At 45.7% G+C, this 20,690-nt stretch overlaps 1 protein-coding gene across 1 annotated transcript; it reads right to left on the reverse strand.

Annotated features, from left to right (window-relative positions):
- Nucleotides 1-2,694: 2,694 nt before the first annotated feature.
- On the reverse strand, nucleotides 2,695-18,101 carry LOC141175950 (uncharacterized). The gene is made up of 2 exons (XM_073659941.1): nucleotides 17,046-18,101; nucleotides 2,695-4,087 (listed from the first exon to the last, which is right to left on the reverse strand). The coding sequence occupies exons 1-2, from the start codon at nucleotides 17,769-17,771 to the stop codon at nucleotides 4,046-4,048; spliced, it is 768 nt and encodes a 255-aa protein (XP_073516042.1). The 5' UTR covers nucleotides 17,772-18,101; the 3' UTR covers nucleotides 2,695-4,045.
- Between the last annotated feature and the right edge of the window lie 2,589 nt (nucleotides 18,102-20,690).

The raw sequence follows: 20,690 nt of genomic DNA on the forward strand, positions 1-20,690 counted from the left end.
CTGGTGACTGTGGAGGCCAGGTCATCTGGCGTAGCACCCCATCACTCTCCTTCTTGGTCAAATAGCCCTTACACAGCCTGGAGGTGTGTTTGGGGCCATTGTCCTGTTGAAAAATAAATGATGGTCCAACTAAACGCAAACCGGATGGAATGGCATGCCGCTGCAAGATGCTGTGGTAGCCATGCTGGTTCAGTATGCCTTCAATTTTGAATAAATCTCCAACAGTGTCACCAGCAAAGCACCCCCACACCATCACACCTCCTCCTCCATGCTTCACGGTGGGAACCAGGCATGTAGAGTCCATCCGTTCACCTTTTCTGTGTCGTACAAAGACACGGTGGTTGGAACCAAAGATCTCAAATTTGGACTCATCAGACCAAAGCACAGATTTCCACTGGTCTAATGTCCATTCCTTGTGTTCTTTAGCCCAAACAAGTCTCTTCTGCTTGTTGCCTGTCCTTAGCAGTGGTTTCCTAGCAGCTATTTTACCATGAAGGCCTGCTGAACAAAGTCTCCTCTTAACAGTTGTTGAAGAGATGTGTCTGCTGCTAGAACTCTGTGTAGCATTGACCTGGTCTCTAATCTGAGCTGCTGTTAACCTGCGATTTCTGAGGCTGGTGACTCGGATAAACTTATCCTCAGAAGCAGAGGTGACTCTTGGTCTTCCTTTCCTTGGGCGGTCCTCATGTGAGCCAGTTTCTTTGTGTGCTTGATGGTTTTTGCAACTGCACTTGGGGACACTTTCTAAGTTTTCCCAATTTTTCGCACTGACTGATCTTCATTTCTTAAAGTAATGATGGCCACTCATTTTTCTTTACTTAGCTGCTTTTTTCTTGCCATAATACAAATTCTAACAGTCTATTCAGTAGGACTATCAACTGTGTATCCACCAGACTTCTGCACAACACAACTGATGGTCCCAACCCCATTTATAAGGCAAGAAATCCCACTTATTAACCCTGACAGGGCACACCTGTGAAGTGAAAACCATTTCCGGTGACTACCTCTTGAAGCTCATCAAGAGAATGCCAAGAGTGTGCAAAGCAGTCATCAAAGCAAAAGGTGGCTACTTTGAAGAACCTAGAATATAAGACATATTTTCAGTTGTTTCACACTTTTTTGTTAAGTATATAATTCCACATGTGTTAATTCATAGTTTTGATGCCTTCAGTGTGAATGTACAATTTTCATAGTCATGAAAATACAGAAAAATATTTAAATGAGAAGGTGTGTCCAAACTTTTGGTCTGTACTGTATATGTACAGTATATATGTATAATATACATATATATTTATGGATATTTATATCCTACATCTATATGTGTGTATATTTATACACACATATATTTTTATGGATATTTATATTATACATATACTGTAAGTCTGGTGAATTGCCAGGCCAGTCCAGCACTTTTACTTTATTTTCTTCCAGGAATTACTTCACACACTTGGAATTGTGTCACGGAGCCAAATCTTGTTGGAATGTCCCTTCAAATTTACGCATGAATGGCACAATAAAAAGTTTTAAAAGGACTATGTATTTGGATGAATTCATCATACCATCAACAGGAAATAAGCTCCCTGTACCATCAGCTGTTAAAAAGCCCCAAAACATCTGAATCACTGACTGGTAACCAACTTACGATTTTACTTAAAATATGCTTTGTCCCAATTAATTTGCACAGCACTGTAAATACTATAGAAAATTTGTGGAGAATTGTGAAGAGACGTCTTGGCAAAATGGACTGTACAACCAAAGAACGCATGATAAACAGTGCCATACAAGTGTGGTTCCATGATGAAGAATTGAAGAATTTATGCAAAAACTTGGTAGAATCAATGCCAAAACACATTGAAAATCTCATATCTGCTAAAGGAGAACATATTTCTTACTAAAATTAGTATGTAACAGTGCATTATAACATTTTATTATTAAATATTCAAAAATATGATTTTTTTTTGCTTTGTCCCAATTAATTTGCACTGCACTGTATATATATTAGCCCAGGAGAGACATGTTTGTAGCCTTGTAGCCCAAAAGTGGCATGTAGTGTAGAACAGTACCCATCAGACGGGAGGTCACCTTGCCGTGGTTGATGGGCACACATGAATTGGCCAATATTTGGGCTAAGATCCTTCATTTTTTGTATGCACATTTTGCTGAGCAATAATACGGTTTAGACTTAAAATTTTCATTGTTATTTTGTATCTCTTGCTGCTGCGCTCTTTGTGTATATTTTGCAGATACAGCAGTTGGCACCAGTTCACACTTAGGAGGTGCTGGTCAGGTTTTTCTGATATATATATATATATATATATATATATATATATATATATATATATATATATATATATATATATATATGTATATCATCAGTGTATATGTTGATGGGAGACAAAAAAGCAGAAAACCTATAGGTTGACATAGGAGTTTGAGTTTTATTAAAATATTTCACATTATCGTGTTGAACATTGTATTTTCAGTCAGCATGTAATAGCAAAGGTGAGGCTGAACAGATTAACTTTGATGGAAAAAAAATATTTTAAATTCCTGCTTCCTAAACTTAGAAGTCCATAGGGTGGTCCTTATTTAGGAACTCCTACTGGACTCCTAAGAACAAAAAGAACATGTTATACTGAACCTTTTCTAATAAAACTATATATCAATCTGCTCAGCTCCTCCCGCTCTAGAACCTGATCAGACACTATGATCAACGTGACATGTTCCCTTTAAATTCGGTAATCAGTAACAAGTGTTCTTATGAGCTAAATGGGGCTTTAAAGAGGATCGATCACCAGGTGAGAAGTCACCAGTTTTGGCTCCTATTTTATTCCCATTTTTTTTTTTCATAACTGCAACAAGCATTTGATATAAATGAGCACTGTCACTGTGTAATACTTAATTTATCCTGTAGTGGCGCTAGAGAGACATTGAATACTTCCTTCTAAGAATTCCTTCCTTTTAAACATTGAATACTTCCTTTCTTCCCATAGTTTACATACAATAGCTGCAGGGTGGTTACTTTGAGAATACCTTATTTCCATCTAACAAAAAAGCATTGATCAAAGAGGAGAACCCGTTTAAAGAGGACCTCTCCCTTGCCATAAATATATAATTTAAAAATAATTTTTTTTTTGGTGTAAAAGCTACTGTTCTCCTGAATCTGGCATAGTTTTCCTTACATTCCTGCGCCTCTCTGTTCCTGAGATATGACTCCATCTTGCCTGAGTGTAAATTAAGTCTTGTTAGCCAAATGGGTGTCTTCTTCAGAACTGCACCCACTTGGCTAATACAAGTAAATGTACATACAAGGAAAAAGTGGTCGTATATCAGGAACAGAGAGGCGCAGGAACAAAAGAGAAACAGCGCCGGATTCAGGAGAACAGCGGCTTTTATACTGGGTAAAAAAGTACATAGTTTTGAAAAGTGAAGGGTATTTTTTAATGAATTTCTGGCTGCTTATTACTAGGTAATGGATTAATTCTCATAGAAAGTCTTCATACTTGTAGTATATTTCAATATTATATGGAAATCATCTGGTCAGTCAGGCGGTCTAAATACCTGAGCTGAAGTCTGCCGGTCTCTAATCGCCATATAAGTGCCGGTGTTGCCTTAATGAAGCGGAACCTGAATTTCTCTAATAGAAGCAGGAAGGATTGCACAGCTCCTATACACAGTGAAGTGGTAATTATGTCGTCCTGATAACAAGCTCACGAGGAAGAACACTGCGCTACATGCAAATTGAGGTTTCTTTTATGGACTACTAAACTTTAAGTACAAATTTCTGCTTTAAACTAATGAGCGAAGATTTATTCCCTGGCAGTTTCCAGAGAAGGCTCTGTAGTAAGTAATGTGTGCGATAAAGCATTGTAAATAGGCTAATCCGGTCACAATACAATGCTGCGCTCCGGAGAATGAAACGAAGCTGAATTTCAACATCTATTTTATTAGAAGTGCCTTCTTTTGTTTCATGTTATTTTTACTGCTTTTATTTGCAGAATATATATCTTCTGTTCATCGATGTTCCTCTTTTGTCCTATTGGGATTATCTCATCAGTACTTCGCCTTTTTTCCGTTTGAAGTTGACCTACAGAGAACAAACAATATCAATGGCGAAGCTAAAATTAGTCATATAATGGCTGCAAGGGAATATCCTATTACATACCAGCTCTAGAAGTCTCAGAAGAAGACACCAATATCGTAAATGGCACATGGTAGGTGGAGGCCCTTTTACAGACTCTGCTTTAAAGGAGTTGTCCGGTCTGAATTGTCAAGTGTGCCGTCACTCTTATGAATCCCCCCAGAGCACGCATGGCTTAAAGTTGCAGCTGCATATGCGATGCACAGGTAATCTAGGTCTGCTAAAGTGACATCCGCTGGCTGCTCTCTACTTTAGCTAATGAAAGAAGATTTTGACTGCTATAACATTACTATACATAATCCATTACATTACTCATACTGTGTTGATCCTGAGTTATATCCTGTATTATACTGCAGAGCTGCACTCACTATTCTGCTGGTGCAGTCACTGTGTACATACATTACATTACTGATCCTGAGTTACATCCTGTACTATACTCCAGAGCTGAACTCACTATTCTGCTGGTGCAGTCACTGTGTGCATACATTACATTACTGATCCTGAGTTACATCCTGTATTATACTCCAGAGCTGCACTCACTATTCTGCTGGTGCAGTCACTGTGTACATACATTACATTACTGATCCTGTACTGATCCTGAGTTACAACCTGTATTATACTCCAGAGCTGCACTCTCTATTCTGCTGGTGCAGTCACTGTGTACATACATTACATTACTGATCCTCAGTTACATCCTGTATTATACTCCAGAGCTGCTCTCTCTATTCTGCTGGTGGAGTCACTGTGTACATTCATTAGATTACTGATCCTGTACTGATCCTGAGTTACAACCTGTATTATACTCCAGAGCTGCACTCTCTATTCTGCTGGTGCAGTCACTGTGTACATACATTACATTACTGATCCTGTACTGATCCTGAGTTACATCCTGTATTATACTCCAGAGCTGCACTCGCTATTCTGCTGGTGCAGTCACTGTGTACATACATTACATTACTGATCCTGAGTTACATCCAGTATTAGACTCCAGAGCTGCACTCACTATTCTGCTGGTGCAGTCACTGTGTACATACATTACATTACTGATCCTGAGTTACATCCTGTATTATACTCCAGAGCTGCACTCACTATTCTGCTGGTGCAGTCACTGTGTACATACATTACATTACTGATCCTGAGTTACATCCTGTATTATACTCCAGAGCTGCACTCACTATTCTGCTGGTGCAGTCACTGTGTACATACATTGCATTACTGATCCTGAGTTACATCCTGTATTATACTCCAGAGCTGCACTCACTATTCTGCTGGTGCTGTCACTGTGTACATACATTAGATTACTGATCCTGAGTTACATCCTGTATTATACTCCAGAGCTGCACTCACTATTCTGCTGGTGCTGTCACTGTGTACATACATTAGATTACTGATCCTGAGTTACATCCTGTAGATCTTTTATTATAAAAATGAAAAACATAACAATAATAATAACAGAAACATAACAAAATTAATAACCAGAAAATAAACAATGTAATGAACTGGTCCAGCCGCTCCCTCTCCTCACACACATATTATACATATATACACAATAATAACTACCTACACCATGACATCTGGTCCGGTTACCAAACAAATAACAACAATATAATAAACAATAACCGACAAATTATATACAAACTAATATATACATTCTTTTTCTTTTTTTTTAATAAAATAAATACTAACTATACAAATATATACAAGACAAAACAAAACCCCCCACACTCGAGCCCACCAGTCCCTCCCCGGCACTGACCTGAGAGCTGGTCCTGCGCCTCATGCCACAGTCCATGTCCAACATCCATAGGACAGATCAGGCAGTGCCAGTTTTTCACCCAAATAACCAGTGTCCCACAAGATGAACCCACCTCCCCCCTTTTCCCACCACCTAACCTAACACCTACACCCAAACCCATATATACAATATATACAGAAACAAACAATAGAATAACCACAACTGACAAAGCCCAAGTTCGGCGCCTGCAGCCCTACATCACTGTCTACTGATCAAAAACAAAAATCTATGGTGTCAGCAGCAGCCCACCACCAGGAGGGGAGATGACCAGACTATGGCACACTAAAAGAAAAGCCCCTCCAGAGGAGAGCGGCCCTCCGTGTTCTCAGTCTCTCATACTCCAGAGAACGCACCTTCACCAGGTCACCGAGTATGGTCCTAAACACATCGTCCACTGGGAGGATTTTCCGCTGCGTCGATACTAAGCACCGTGCGTTCCACGTGTGATACCTAACCACTACGCTAACTAGAAATAAGGTGCAGCGTTCCCGACCACCCAGGTCCCTGAATGCTCCATAGGCCCATTCCGCATAAGAGAGAACGGCCAGCCGGGGCCAGCCAATGGAGGCGCCCACCCTGTTGTACACCTCTGTGTTAAAGGGACAACAAAGCAGGAAGTGGTCCATGCTTTCAAGCATGGTACCACAATGCTCCCGAGGACAGTTCCTGTCCTCAGAGCTCCTACACTTCAGATTGTCCCTCACACACAGTTTCCCATGGAAGCAGCGCCAAGCCAAGTCCCAAACCTTCGAGGGGATCCTGATAGAATTCAAAAGATGCAGACCCACCCCAAGATCCTGACTTGGGCAATCCCTGAGCGCCAGAGGCCTCTGAAAATGGGTCAACAGAACCCTTTTGTCAAGGAGCTTCCTTGGCAGAGTCCTGACCTCCCACATTCCCAGACCCCACCAGCGAATTACCTTCAGAACCACGGTAGCGTAAGCCGGGAGATGTCCATGCGGTGTGCGTAGATCCTTCACTTGCCCTCCTGTCTCCCATTCCTGGAAGAAAGGCTGAAACAATCCCTTACAGGAGAATACCCACGGAGGAGCCCTCTCTTTCCAGAGGTTTGCAATATTGATCTTAATGAAGGTATTCACAAGGAATACCACAGGGTTGACCATACCCAACCCTCCTAGTCTCCTCGTACGGTAAGTAACCTCCCTCTTGACCAGGTTCAGTCTATTCCCCCATAACAGTTGGAAGAACAAACTGTAGACCCGAGTCCAGAGAGGCTCCGGCAAGATGCACATACTGCCCAGATAGATCAGCAAAGGGAGCAGGTAAGTTTTGATCAGGTTTATCCTTTCCCTTAGGGTCAAAGACCAAGCCTTCCATTGGTTCACCTTCTGAGTGGCGATCTCTAGCCTGCTGTCCCAATTTTGTTTGGGGTAATCCCCCTGGCCAAATTCGATGCCAAGAACTTTTACAGAGACTTTGGGTTCTGGAAGGGTGTCCGGGAGATCAAAACCAGGATCTCCTCCTCCCAGCCAGAGACTCTCACACTTATCCCAGTTGATCTTAGACCCGGATGCCTCCGAGTAGCGATTTACCTCTGACATCAGCCATTCTGCCTCCCCATCAGAGGAAACAAAAACGGTGATGTCATCGGCATACGCCACCACTCTCAGAGTGGCTTCTGGTGCTGCCCGGTCCATCCCGATCCCAGCCAACGGTCCACGCTCCACCCTCCTAAGAAGTGGGTCAATCGCAAACACGTACAGTAGCGGGCTCAAGGGACAACCCTGGCGAACACCACACCCAACCTCAAAAGAGCTGCCAATCCAACCGTTCACAAGCGGGAAACTCTCTGCCCCAGCGTACAAGGTCTTAAGCCAATCAACAAACCCCCCCGGTAGGCCATACCTCAGAAGGACAGACCAGAGGTACTCATGGTTAACCCGATCAAACGCTTTTGCCTGGTCCAATGACAGCATGTACCCCTTCCAGTGACCAGCCCTACCCTGCTCCACGGCCTCTCGGACACAGAGTACAGCACTAATTGTACTGCGGCCCGGAACAGAGCAATGCTGGGCCCCCGAAAGGAGCTGGGGTGCAAATTTCACCAGCCGATTAAACAGCACCTTTGCCAAAACCTTCCTGTTTGCATTGAGAAGCGCTATGGGACGCCAATTCTCAATGCAAGATGGGTCCTTACCCTTTGACAAGATGATCAGGGCAGACCTCCTCATTGACTTTGGCAGAGTGCCCGAGGAAAGACACTCGTTGAATACCTCAGTCAAGAGGGGAACCAAGGCGTCCTTAAAGGTCTTATAGAATTCAGATGTTAAGCCATCTGGACCGGGAGATTTCTTTAGGGCAAGCCCTTCAATCGCCAACTTAACTTCCTCTTCCCTGATCATCTCTGTCAAAACACCAAGAGAGGGGTCTACCCCTGGTTCGGGGACGGCTTCAGCCAGAAAAGCCGACATCTCATCCCAATCCAGATCCCTCTTCCCCAAGAGGTGCGAGTAGAAGGATCTGACGACCTCCAGGATCCCTGATCTGGATCTTTTCAGGGACCCCGCAGTGTCAACCAGTCCTGTAACAACTTTACTATTCACTGACATCTTGCAGTTTCTGTAAGGGTCGGGCGAGCGGTACTTCCCGTAATCCCTCTCAAAAACCAAAGATGCGTGTCTATCATACTGACACCTCATTAGCAAAGATTTCACTCTGGAGATCTCCTCGCGGCTACCTCCAGTTGAGACAAGATGCTCGAGTTTCCTCCTCAGGCCCTGATACAGGCGATACCTGTCCAGGCTCTTGAGGCTCGAGAGCTGGCGGAAGAATCTCGCCACCCTTTTCTTAAACATCTCCCACCACTCTGACTTACTACTACAAAGATCCAGTAAGGGTACCTGGCTCTGAAGAAAATCTTCAAAGGACTGTCTTATCTCCGCTTCTTCCAAGAGAGACGAATTGAGCCTCCAAAAGCCTCTTCCCATCCGGAGGGTCTCTGTAACATTCAAGGAAAACAAAATCAAACAGTGATCGGAGAACTCCACCTCAACAACAGATACTGCTGAAGAGATGGCTTCCTCCTTTAAATAAAACCTGTCTATCCTGGACCTACAGTTACCTCTATGATAAGTGAACCCCTCGTGGCCTGCGGTGTGCCGGATGTGGACATCCACCAGGCGAGCCTCACTAGCTATACTATTAAGGGCGACGCTATCATAAGTCAGCTTGTCTCTGGAACCTCCTCTATCCCGGGGCCTCGCGACAGTGTTGAAGTCCCCTCCAAAGACGACCTGCCGACTCGTAAAAAGGTAGGGCTTGATCCTCATAAAGAGACACTTCCGGTCCCACTTAGATTGGGGACCATAGATGTTAATGAGCCGGAGCTCTTGTCCCTTCATGAGGACATCTAATATCAGGCACCTCCCCATTTCTAACTCAATAACCCGTCGGCATTCTATCGGTGCGGTAAAAAGGACTGCCACTCCGCTATACGGCTCGGCCGCAAGAGACCAATAGGAGGGCCCGAGTCTCCACTCCCTCTTAGCTATAAACACCTCTGCCATATTTGGCAGCCTGGTCTCTTGCAAAAAGAAAATGTCAGCTTCAACCCTGCTGAGAAAATCAAAGGCCGCAAATCTAGCCATATTTGACTTAATGCTGGCGACATTAATGGACGCCAGCGTCAATGGAGTGGGTACCGCCATCATTGGTGATTGAGTTAGATGGCTTTCCTCTTCCCACTCCCCTTATTCTCTGCCTCAGAGGAGGAATCCTTCCCCCTATTTAATGACACAGAGGTGTCCATTCCAGCATTTTTCCTTCTTTTCTCGTCCTCGTCTCTGGACTCAGGGCCAGTCCCTCCCCCCAAGGACCTTGCATCCCGAGGAGAAGGAGACTCGGCGCCCCCTGTAAGCTCCGCTGAAGCCGGAACCTCACCCTCAGCCTCCTCCTCAGAGGAAGAGATGTTATCAAGGGCTTGGAACTGGTTAGAAAGACCAACCAGAGGGGAGTCAGTTTTACCTTCCTTGGTCAGAGCGGGAGAAGATGTTTTATCTCCCTTCTTTTTCTACTTTTTGGTGCCGAGCTTACGCTTGTTCTCTAGCCACCGCTTATTATCCTCATCCATACTTTCATAATGGGAGGATTTTGAGGCAGAGGCAGTTTCCTCCCTGTGGATCCTCCTGACCTCCTCATCCAACTCATCATCCCTCGGGGCCTCAGCAGCAAGACTGGCATCCAGGACAGGGGCTGCCCCAGTAGCCCGGGGCTCGCCTCGCTCCCTCTGTAGTCTGCGCTTGTCTAGACGCCTCAGCTGGGCAGGCGTCTTTTTATTGCTTTTCTTCCCTGGCCCCTCAGCTCCCTCACCCCTGCTAGTCCCCTCCCCATCAGAATCGGCCTCATGGCTTTCTCCCACCGGGGTCTCGACTGCATTAGCGAAGGAGCGAGGACAACGGCTGAATGGGTGACCTAACTCACCACACAGGTGGCACCTAATCTCCACACAAGAGGCAGCAAGATGGCCGACACCCCCACACAACGCGCATTTCTGCACAGTGCAGTTTGCACTGAAGTGTGTGGGGTCGCCGCACCTGTGACAGAGCTTCGGTTGCCCCTGGTAGAAGACCAGGATACGATCCCTACCCAGGAAGGCAGATGATGGAATGTGGGCAACCGTACCACCTGAACGCTTAAGTTTTACCATAAACGTCCAGGCCCCTGACCAGATACCAAACTCGTCGCGGTTTTTCTTTGGCATCTCCACCACATCTCCATACCGACCAGGCCACGTCATGATGTCATAGCAAGAAATCGACTCGTTACGAGTCATCACGGTCACTTTCTTGATCTGGTTTTGGCGAGACACTGCCTGAACGGCAAAGTCTCGCCAGCCGGGCTCATTTTTTGCCAACTCATAATTCGCCCAGAAGAGCTCAAGCCCCTCCGGCCGAACAAAGTTGACATCAAACTCAGGCGTGGAATAGGGATGTATCAAGGCGTAGATGTCAATCGCCTTGAAGCCCATCCTCAGCAGGAGCTCCACAACTTTAGACCTTGGCGGACATGCATCACTGCCCCTCCACCGAAGACGAACCACATTCCTACGCACACTGCCTGGCCCGGCTGTTGGGAGGGACCACACTGTATCCCCCCCTTTTTGCTCTCGGAAGGCCCCAAGGCCATGCCTCTCTATCCAGAAAGATAGATCAACTTCTCGACCCTCTACAATTATTGATCTCTCCCCCTTCTTTAGAGCCTCCAGAAGGCGCCGTTGCAACATGCCGTCCCCAAAGCCCGGAGATGAGGAGGATGCCCTATTTGCCCCGGAGGTGACACTGGCATAACTCTGGACAGGTGTTGCCACCCCCGGGGGGGCAACCGGACCAGTGACCACATCAGCCCCAACAGCATCACGATTACCCACCTCCATCTCACCCTCCACCAAACCAGCAACCACACCACTAGACAATGAATTAGTGTTATGTTCTGCTACCAGAGCTAAGGAAAGAGAGGAGATCTGTCCCTACGATAGAACTCAGCTTTATCCCTACGATGTAACAGGGGACCTGATCCTGCGATCAGACCTGCTAAAGTCCTAAGCTAGTCTGTACGGAGACCTATAGATGTGGGGAAGGAATCCCTACAAGTACTAAGGACTGGGAGGAAAATGGGACACCTCCTAACAGAAATAGTAGCAGACAGACGAACAAACAAAATATATAGAACATAGAGGTCCGTAGACCAAGCAAACTAACAGAGTTAGATACAGAGCACAGGCTAGCTAGAAAGTAGTTATACAATGAAGTCCAGCAAAGCCAGAAGGGCGGAGCAGGATTAAATAGGCCAACAAGGTCATGTGACCAGCAAAGGAAAAAACCTAAGAGCAAGGTTCTAACAGTACCCCCCCTTCTAAGAGGATCCTCCGGATCCCCTAGGACCAGGCTTATCAGGAAATCTCCTGTGAAACGCTCTGATAAGTCTGGACGCAGAAACATCATCTGACCTCACCCAAGAGTTATCCTCGGGTCCGAAACCTTTCCAGGCCACAAGATACTGCAAACTACCTCTATACCGTCTAGAGTTAAGGATGCGAGAAATTTCATATTCCCCGTCCTCCACCACCGGAGGAACAGAGGCAGAGGCGTCACCATCCGACACAACAGCTTTTTTTAACAGAGAGACATGAAATACCGGATTAATTCTCCAGGAGGTAGGAACCTCCAACCTAACAGCAGATTGGTTGACAACCTGAAGCACCTTAAAGGGCCCTACAAACTTGGGACCCAATTTCTTAGAAGGAATCCTCAACCGCAGATTCCTAGAGGACAACCAAACCATGTCACCAACAGCGAACAAAACCTCCTGTCGTTTCCTATCAAAGTAGTCTTTAGATTTTCTGTTGGCCTCCTGAAGATTACCACGCACATCCGTCCAAACTCTCTCCAAATCACCGGAAAAATTCTCCTCCTCAGGCACGGCAGATCCCAACTTGGAGAACGACCCAAACGACGGATGTCTCCCAGAACAACAAAAAAAAGGCGAACAACCAGCAGAAGAAGATGTATGATTGTTCAGAGCAAATTCAGCAAGTGGCAGAAACTCAGACCACCCCTCTTGATTGTCTGCCACAAAACAACGCAAGAACTGCTCAACATCCTGGTTTTTCCTTTCTGTCTGGCCATTAGATTCAGGATGATATCCGGACGAGAACGACAAATGAACTCCCAACCTGTCATAAAAGGCACGCCAAAAACGAGCCACGAACTGAGGACCCCTATCAGAAACAATGTCAGTAGGAACGCCATGAAGTCTGACAATTTCCTTGACAAAGGCCTTAGCGAGAGTTTTAGCGCAGGGCAGTTTGACGAAGGGAACCAAGTGACACATCTTGCTAAAACGGTCCACGACCACCCAGATGACAGTAAAACCCTCAGAGGGGGGAAGGTCAGTTATAAAGTCCATAGCCAAATGTGTCCAAGGAGCACTGGGAACCTCCAAAGGACAAAGCAACCCCGCAGCAGGAGTATGTGAGGACTTAGATCTAGCACATATAGTACATTGACGCACCCACTTAATGACTTCCTTCTGCCATCCAGGCCACCAAAAACTGCGACCCACCAGTCTCTTGGTCTCAGAGATTCCGGGATGACCTGCCAACCGAGATTCGTGACACTCAACAAACAAATCTCTCCTAAAGGTCCCAGGCACAAACAACCTCCCATGAGAAGTGTTAGATGGGGCATTCTCCTGTGCTTTAAGAATCTCATCTTCCAAAACGGAGTCCAAAGCAGCTATCACAACACCTTCTTGTAAAATGTTCTCCTCTTTCTCAGCACCGACTATGGGAGAAAAACTGCGAGACAAGGCATCCGCCTTAACATTCTTAGTACCAGGGATGTAAGTAACGGAGAAATTAAACCGCGAGAAAAACAGTGCCCACCTAGCCTGACGGGCATTCAGGCGCTTGGCAGCATCAAGATAAATCAGATTTTTATGATCCGTAAGAACCTGAACGGGAAATTCCGCACCTTCCAAGAAGTGGCGCCAGTGTTCAAATGCGAGTTTAATAGCCAATAATTCCCGATTACCAATATCGTAATTCAGTTCAGTCTCCGAAAATTTTTTTGAAAAAAAGGCACAGGGATGTACTCCATCCCCGTTATCCTGAGACAATACTGCGCCAACCCCCACAGAGGAAGCATCAACCTCAACCAAAAACGGCCTAGTAACATCAGGCTGCATAAGGATGGGAGCAGAGGTGAACCTCTCCTTGAGATACACAAAAGCTTCAATGGCCTCAGAAGACCACTGAACCGCATCAGCACCTTTCCTGGTGAGATCAGTCAGAGGTTTGACAATACTAGAAAAATTTTTTATGAATTTTCTGTAATAATTGGCGAAACCTAAAAACCTCTGTATCGATTTCAAACCAATAGGCCTAGGCCATTCCTGTACAGCTTGAACTTTAACCGGGTCCATCTCAAAACCTTCGCTGGAGATAATGTAACCCAAAAAACTAATTCTCTGTACAGCGAACTCACATTTCTCCAGCTTAGCAAAGAGCGAATTGTCCATTAACAACTGTAATACCTCACGTACGCTCCGCCAATGAGACTCCAGATCCGGCGAATAAATCAAAATGTCATCCAAATACACAACCACATTTTTGCCGATCAAAGGTCTAAGGATGTCATTAATAAGATTCTGAAAAAATGCAGGAGCATTAGTAAGACCAAAAGGCATAACCAGATTCTCAAAATGACCCACAGGAGTGTTAAAAGCAGTCTTCCATTCGTCACCCTCCTTCATGCGCAACAGATTGTATGCCCCCTTAAGGTCAATTTTAGAGAACCACTTGGCCCCCATTAACTGGTTAAACAGATCAGGAATCAATGGCAGTGGGTAAGGATTGCATACAGTAATTTTGTTAATCTCACGAAAATCCAGACAAGGACGTAAACCGCCGTCCTTTTTTTTAAGAAAAAAAAATCCAACCGCCACAGGAGACTTAGAGGGCCTAATGTGACCGGCGGCCAAACTTGTCTGTATGTATTCCTCCAAAGCCTTCCTCTCAGGAATAGTAAGGTTAAATAAACGACTTTTAGGAAGAGTCGCTCCAGGGACAAATTCAATAGAACAATCATAGTCTCTATGAGGAGGCAAAACCTGCGATTCCTTCTCAGAAAAAACTCTCCAAAAATCCTGAATAGGAACAGGCAATTCTCCCCTATCCAAAGCTGCAATACGCCCATTACAACACTTGTCATAACATTTATGGCTCCAGGATTTAATTTCACTGGTAGACCAATCCAGTACAGGATTGTGAAATTTTAACCAGGGCAATCCCAATATTACTGGAGAAGGCAAGTTATTCAAAACTACCAAATCCAATTTCTCATGGTGAACACCATTAATAGTGAGAGGAAATTCACAGACCTTGAGAGTAATATTCTTCAAAGGGGAACCATCCACAGAAACCACAGCAATGGGGGATGATAAAGGTTCGGGTTTTAAATTGAGTCTTTCCAAGAATCCCCCATCAATTACATTCAGAGTAGACCCACAATCAACAAACACCCGAAATTCCATTAATTTTTCCTGCGCAATCGTGGAAGCAGCTAAAAATACACCCTTGGAATTTAAACAGGCAATACGGGCATGACTGACCATTTTTTTTTCTTTCTTCATACGAAGCTCACAGCCTTTAATCAAATGACCAGATTTTCCGCAATAGAAATACAAGCCTTCAAAAAATCTACGGTCTTTTTCTTGAGAGCGAGGTGCCACCGATCCAATCTCCATCGGTTCACCACTGTTAGTACACACATTCTCATAACCAGAAACTGACATAGCAGAGGATTTGCTCTCATTAACCCTTGCACGCAGTCTCCTATCCACCCGTATAGCTAATTGCATAGCCTGTTGCAAATCTTCAGGTGTAGGATAAGCAATTAGCAGGTCTTTAACCCTTTCATTGAGCCCAGCAAGAAATAGACTTTTCAGAGCAGAATCGTTCCACCCTGTTTGAGTAGACCAACGACGGAAATGAGTACAATATTTTTCCACATTACCTGATCCCTGTTTCAAACGTCTCAACTCAGTCTCAGCTGATGCGACACGGTCAGGATCATCATATAATAGTCCCAAAGCAGAAAAAAAACTATCCACTGATCTGAAGCATGTATCACTAGGTTGCAAAGAAAAGGCCCACTCCTGAGGCTCTTTGCGCAAAAGTGACATTATGAACCCTATGCGCTGGGATTCATCCCCAGAGGACTTGGGTCTCAAACGAAAATACAATAAGCAAGCATTTTTAAATGAAAAAAATTCTCGGTGTTCACCAAAAAATAAATCCGGCAAACATACCTTAGGCTCCAAGAAATGTGCTCCAGGACAGTTACTCACGTGCTGACGGAGCTTGGCCACCTCCAGAGAGAGTCCCTGCAGGCGATGAGCCAAATGCTGAACCGACACCATGATGGAACAGAAAAATCTTTCCTTAGAGAATTTGCAGGCTGGACTTACTGTTATGTTCTGCTACCAGAGCTAAGGAAAGAGAGGAGATCTGTCCCTACGATAGAACTCAGCTTTATCCCTACGATGTAACAGGGAACCTGATCCTGCGATCAGACCTGCTAAAGTCCTAAGCTAGTCTGTACGGAGACCTATAGATGTGGGGAAGGAATCCCTACAAGTACTAAGGACTGGGAGGAAAATGGGACACCTCCTAACAGAAATAGTAGCAGACAGACGAACAAACAAAATATATAGAACATAGAGGTCCGTAGACCAAGCAAACTAACAGAGTTAGATACAGAGCACAGGCTAGCTAGAAAGTAGTTATACAATGAAGTCCAGCAAAGCCAGAAGGGCGGAGCAGGATTAAATAGGCCAACAAGGTCATGTGACCAGCAAAGGAAAAAACCTAAGAGCAAGGTTCCAACAATTAGCCTCATTCACCCCCACCACCACATTCATTCCTGCTGGACCAGTAACAATGGCGGATGACATTTTGACCTCCGCATCAGGCACAAGGGGCTCAGTCACCTCCATGGAACTGGAGGCGACCTCACCCTCGGTCTTATGTATGCCCTCCACATCATCGGTCGGTAATTTCCGCTGTTTGGCATTCGGTATAATGTGCCGCTGATCTTTAGCTGCTGTTAGGTGCCGCTGATCTTTAGCATCAGGATCTTCTGGACCAGCGACGCCAACACAAAATAGCACTTTAGTGGGAGGACCGGAACGCTCAGCCCCGACAGCCCCCTCACACTGCCGCCGCTTCTCAACTAAGTGATCAGCGGCAACAGCATTCAGAGGTGCCGAGGCTACCGGAGCTGCCCCCGACACCGGGCTGCTCCCCCCTCCCACTGAGGAGCGCACCACAGCATTGTGGCCTGACGTAACGCCCGCCGCCGGGCCGCCCTCACTGTCCAGCCTCTCGGCTGATGCACCTCCTGCTGCGTCCCCGCTACTACAAGCAGAGACGGAGCTCTGCGCCTCACTACCGCGCTGTGCAATCTCCCCGCGCCTTTGCACCGGATCCACAGCAGAACCCGGGCTGGGCTGGGCAACGGGGCTTATACAGCGAGCTGAGCCTGCCGCCGACTCAGGGGATACAGGGAGGGGGGCATAGACATAGCTTACCGCTTCCTGCAGCTTTGGCTTGGTCTTCTTTGCCTTTTTTTGGCCCCCAGGTGCCTCTTCTGGAAGATCGTCACCAAGATGGAAGTTTTGGAGGCACACTGGGGACTCCAGGAGCTTAATCTCGGCCATTAGCGCCCCTCCCTGGCCGCTGCTGTCACTGTCCTCCCCTGAGCCGGCAGAACTGCGACCGGATGTCACTGTCGCCTGTCCTGCAGGCAGCTCGCTGCACGTGGCCTGCGGGTGACTTTGCAGGCTGCCAGGTGGGGCTTCCTGCTGGTCATCATCACTCTCATCATCCACCTGGCTCTCAGGCAGCAGCCCCATCTGCCTTTGCTCTCTGGTATCAGCCATTTCTCTAAAGCGGTCTTCATTTATAAGTTTTTCTTTGAATGGACCACTCTGCTCCCTGATGGTGGCTTTCCTAAGTTCCAGGAGATGAATTTCACTGGTCAGTCTTTTTATCTCCGCTTGGAGCTTGGCCTTCCTTGGTTTGGAGGCACCTGCAGCTTTTGCGCTTGTGCAGCGCAGCTCCTCCCAAAGTCTCCTGACCAGCTTACTGGCATCTTCATACTCACGGAGATGGATCATGACCCGGGAGGCATAGGTGGACACAGACTCCTGCAGCGCCCAACCCCCCTCAGGGAGGTCGGCCTCACCTCCGTGAGTACTCAGCTTTCCTCCGGAAGGAGCGCCATCATGCACGTCGCTGTCAGGCTTTTCCTCCATGCTGGAAGCCTTGCGGCTTCTAGGGGTCTCCACAATCCCGGGGGAGTAGGAGCCACATTGCTGCGACTCCTGGTGGAGCGTCTCACCCCCGAGTCCTCTGATGTGCAGGCCGGTTGCTGGTTTCTTCTGCCCCCCGCCGGCCTGATTCGGGAAGCAGAAGCCTGGGGTTGGCTCCTTCACTCATCCCAGAAACCCGCTCCCTCCCTGGGTAAGCGAGAGAGCAGGTCCCCAGGTGGAGAGGTGTTGGTTTCTCAGAGATCAGGAGCACACAGCAGGATCTGCAGCCACCACATCCGCAATCACCACACTGACTAGCAGCTGATCAGAGCTGCACCCAGTATGCTGCTGGTGCAGTCACTGTGTACATACATTACATTACTGATCCTGTACTGATCCTGAGTTACATCCTGTATTATACTCCAGATCTGCACTCATTGTTCTGCTGCTGCAGTCACAGTGTACATACATTACATTACTGATCCTGTACTGATCCTGAGTTACATTCTGTATTATACTCCAGAGCTGTACTCTCTATTCTGCTCGTGCAGTCACTGTGTATATACATTACATTACTGATCCAGTACTGATCCTGAGTTACATCCTGTATTATACTCCAAAGCTGCACTCTCTATTCTGCTGCTGGAGTCACTGTGTACATACATTAGATTACTGATCCTGTACTGATCCTGAGTTACTTCCTGTATTATACTCCAGAGCTGCACTCTCTATTCTGCTGGTACAGTCACTGTGTATATACATTACATTACTGATCCTGAGTTACATCCTGTATTATACTCCAGAGCTGCACTCACTATTCTGCTGGAGCAGTCACTGTGTGCATACATTACATTACTGATCCTGTACTGATCCTGAGTTACATCCTGTATTATACTCCAGAGCTGCACTCTCTATTCTGCTGGTACAGTCACTGTGTATATACATTACATTACTGATCCTGTACTGATCCTGAGTTACATCCTGCATTATACTCCAGAGCGGCACTCACTATTCTGCTGGTGCAGTCACTGTGTACATACATTACATTACTGATCCTGTACTGATCCTGAGTTACATCCTGTATTATACTCCAGAGCTGCACTCACTATTCTGCTGGTGCAGTCACTGTGTACATACATTATATTACTGATCCTGAGTTACATCCTGTATTATACTACAGAGCTGCACTCACTATTCTGCTAGTGCAGTCACTGTGTACATACATTACATTACTGATCCTGAGTTACATCCTGTATTATACTCCAGAGCTGCACTCACTATTCTGCTGGTGCAGTCACTGTGTACATACATTACATTACTGATCCTGTACTGATCCTGAGTTACATCTTGTATTATACCCCAGAGCTGCACTCACTATACTGCTGGTGCAGTCACTGTGTACATACATTACTGATCCTGAGTTACATCCTGTATTATACTCCAGAGTTGCACTCACTATTCTGCTGGTGCAGTCACTGTGTACATACATTACATTACTGATCCTGTAGTGATCCTGAGTTACATCCTGTATTATACTCCCGAGCTGCACTCACGATTCTGCTGGTGCAGTCACTGTGTACATACATTACATTACTGATCCTGAGTTACATCCTGTATTATACTCCAGAGCTGCACTCACTATTCTGCTGGTGCAGTCACTGTGTACATACATTACATTACTGATCCTGTACTGATCCTGAGTTACATCCTGTATTATACTCCAGAGCTGCACTCACTATTCTGCTGGTGCAGTCACTGTGTACATACATTACATTACTGATCCTCTACTGATCCTGAGTTACATCCTGTATTATACTCCAGAGCTGCACTCACTATTCTGCTGGTGCAGTCACTGTGTACATACATTACATTACTGATCCTGAGTTACATCCTGTATTATACTACAGAGCTGCACTCACTATTCTGCTGGTGCAGTCACTGTGTACATACATTACATTACTGATCCTGAGTTACATCCTGTATTATACTCCAGAGCTGCACTCACTATTCTGCTGGTGCAGTCACTGTGTACATACATTACATTACTGATCCTGTACTGATCCTGAGTTACATCTTGTATTATACCCCAGAGCTGCACTCACTATTCTGCTGGTGCAGTCACTGTGTACATACATTACTGATCCTGAGTTACATCCTGTATTATAATCCAGAGCTGCACTCACTATCTGCTGGTGCAGTCACTGTGTACATACATTACATTACTGATCCTGTAGTGATCCTGAGTTACATCCTGTATTATACTCCCGAGCTGCACTCACTATTCTGCTGGTGCAGTCACTGTGTACATACATTACATTACTGATCCTGAGTTACATCCTGTATTATACTCCAGAGCTGCACTCACTATTCTGCTGGTGCAGTCACTGTGTACATACATTACATTACTGATCCTGTACTGATCCTGAGTTACATCCTGTATTATACTCCAGAGCAGCACTCACTATTCTGCTGGTGAAGTCACTGTGTACATACATTACATTACTGATCCTGTACTGATCCTGAGTTACATCCTGTATTATTCTCCAGAGCTGCACTCACTATTCTGCTGGTGCAGTCACTATGTACATACATTACATTACTGATCCTGTACTGATCCTGAGTTACATCCTGCATTATACTCCAGAGCTGCACTCACTATTCTGCTGGTGCAGTCACTGTGTGTAACGGGTCTGGGAGGTGGAACCTCTGAGCTACTATGCTACTGTGCTACTATGCTACTGTGTTGATATACAGTAAGGTTTTTAATATAGGCAGTATAGGTACCGTCCCAATTTAGGGTCACCTTGCCGCTGGTGGGACGGCTTGTATACTTTTTTTGATCAAAAATAGTTCACTAAGTACCCTATATTTATTATGCAATTTTGCTTTACATTTATATATAATTATGGTAGGGTATGAGAT

Source organism: Phyllobates terribilis, unplaced genomic scaffold (assembly GCF_046119375.1).
Source record: "Phyllobates terribilis strain yellow unplaced genomic scaffold, ASM4611937v1 Scaffold_14__1_contigs__length_39327217, whole genome shotgun sequence".
Taxonomy (NCBI): Eukaryota; Metazoa; Chordata; class Amphibia; order Anura; family Dendrobatidae; genus Phyllobates; species Phyllobates terribilis.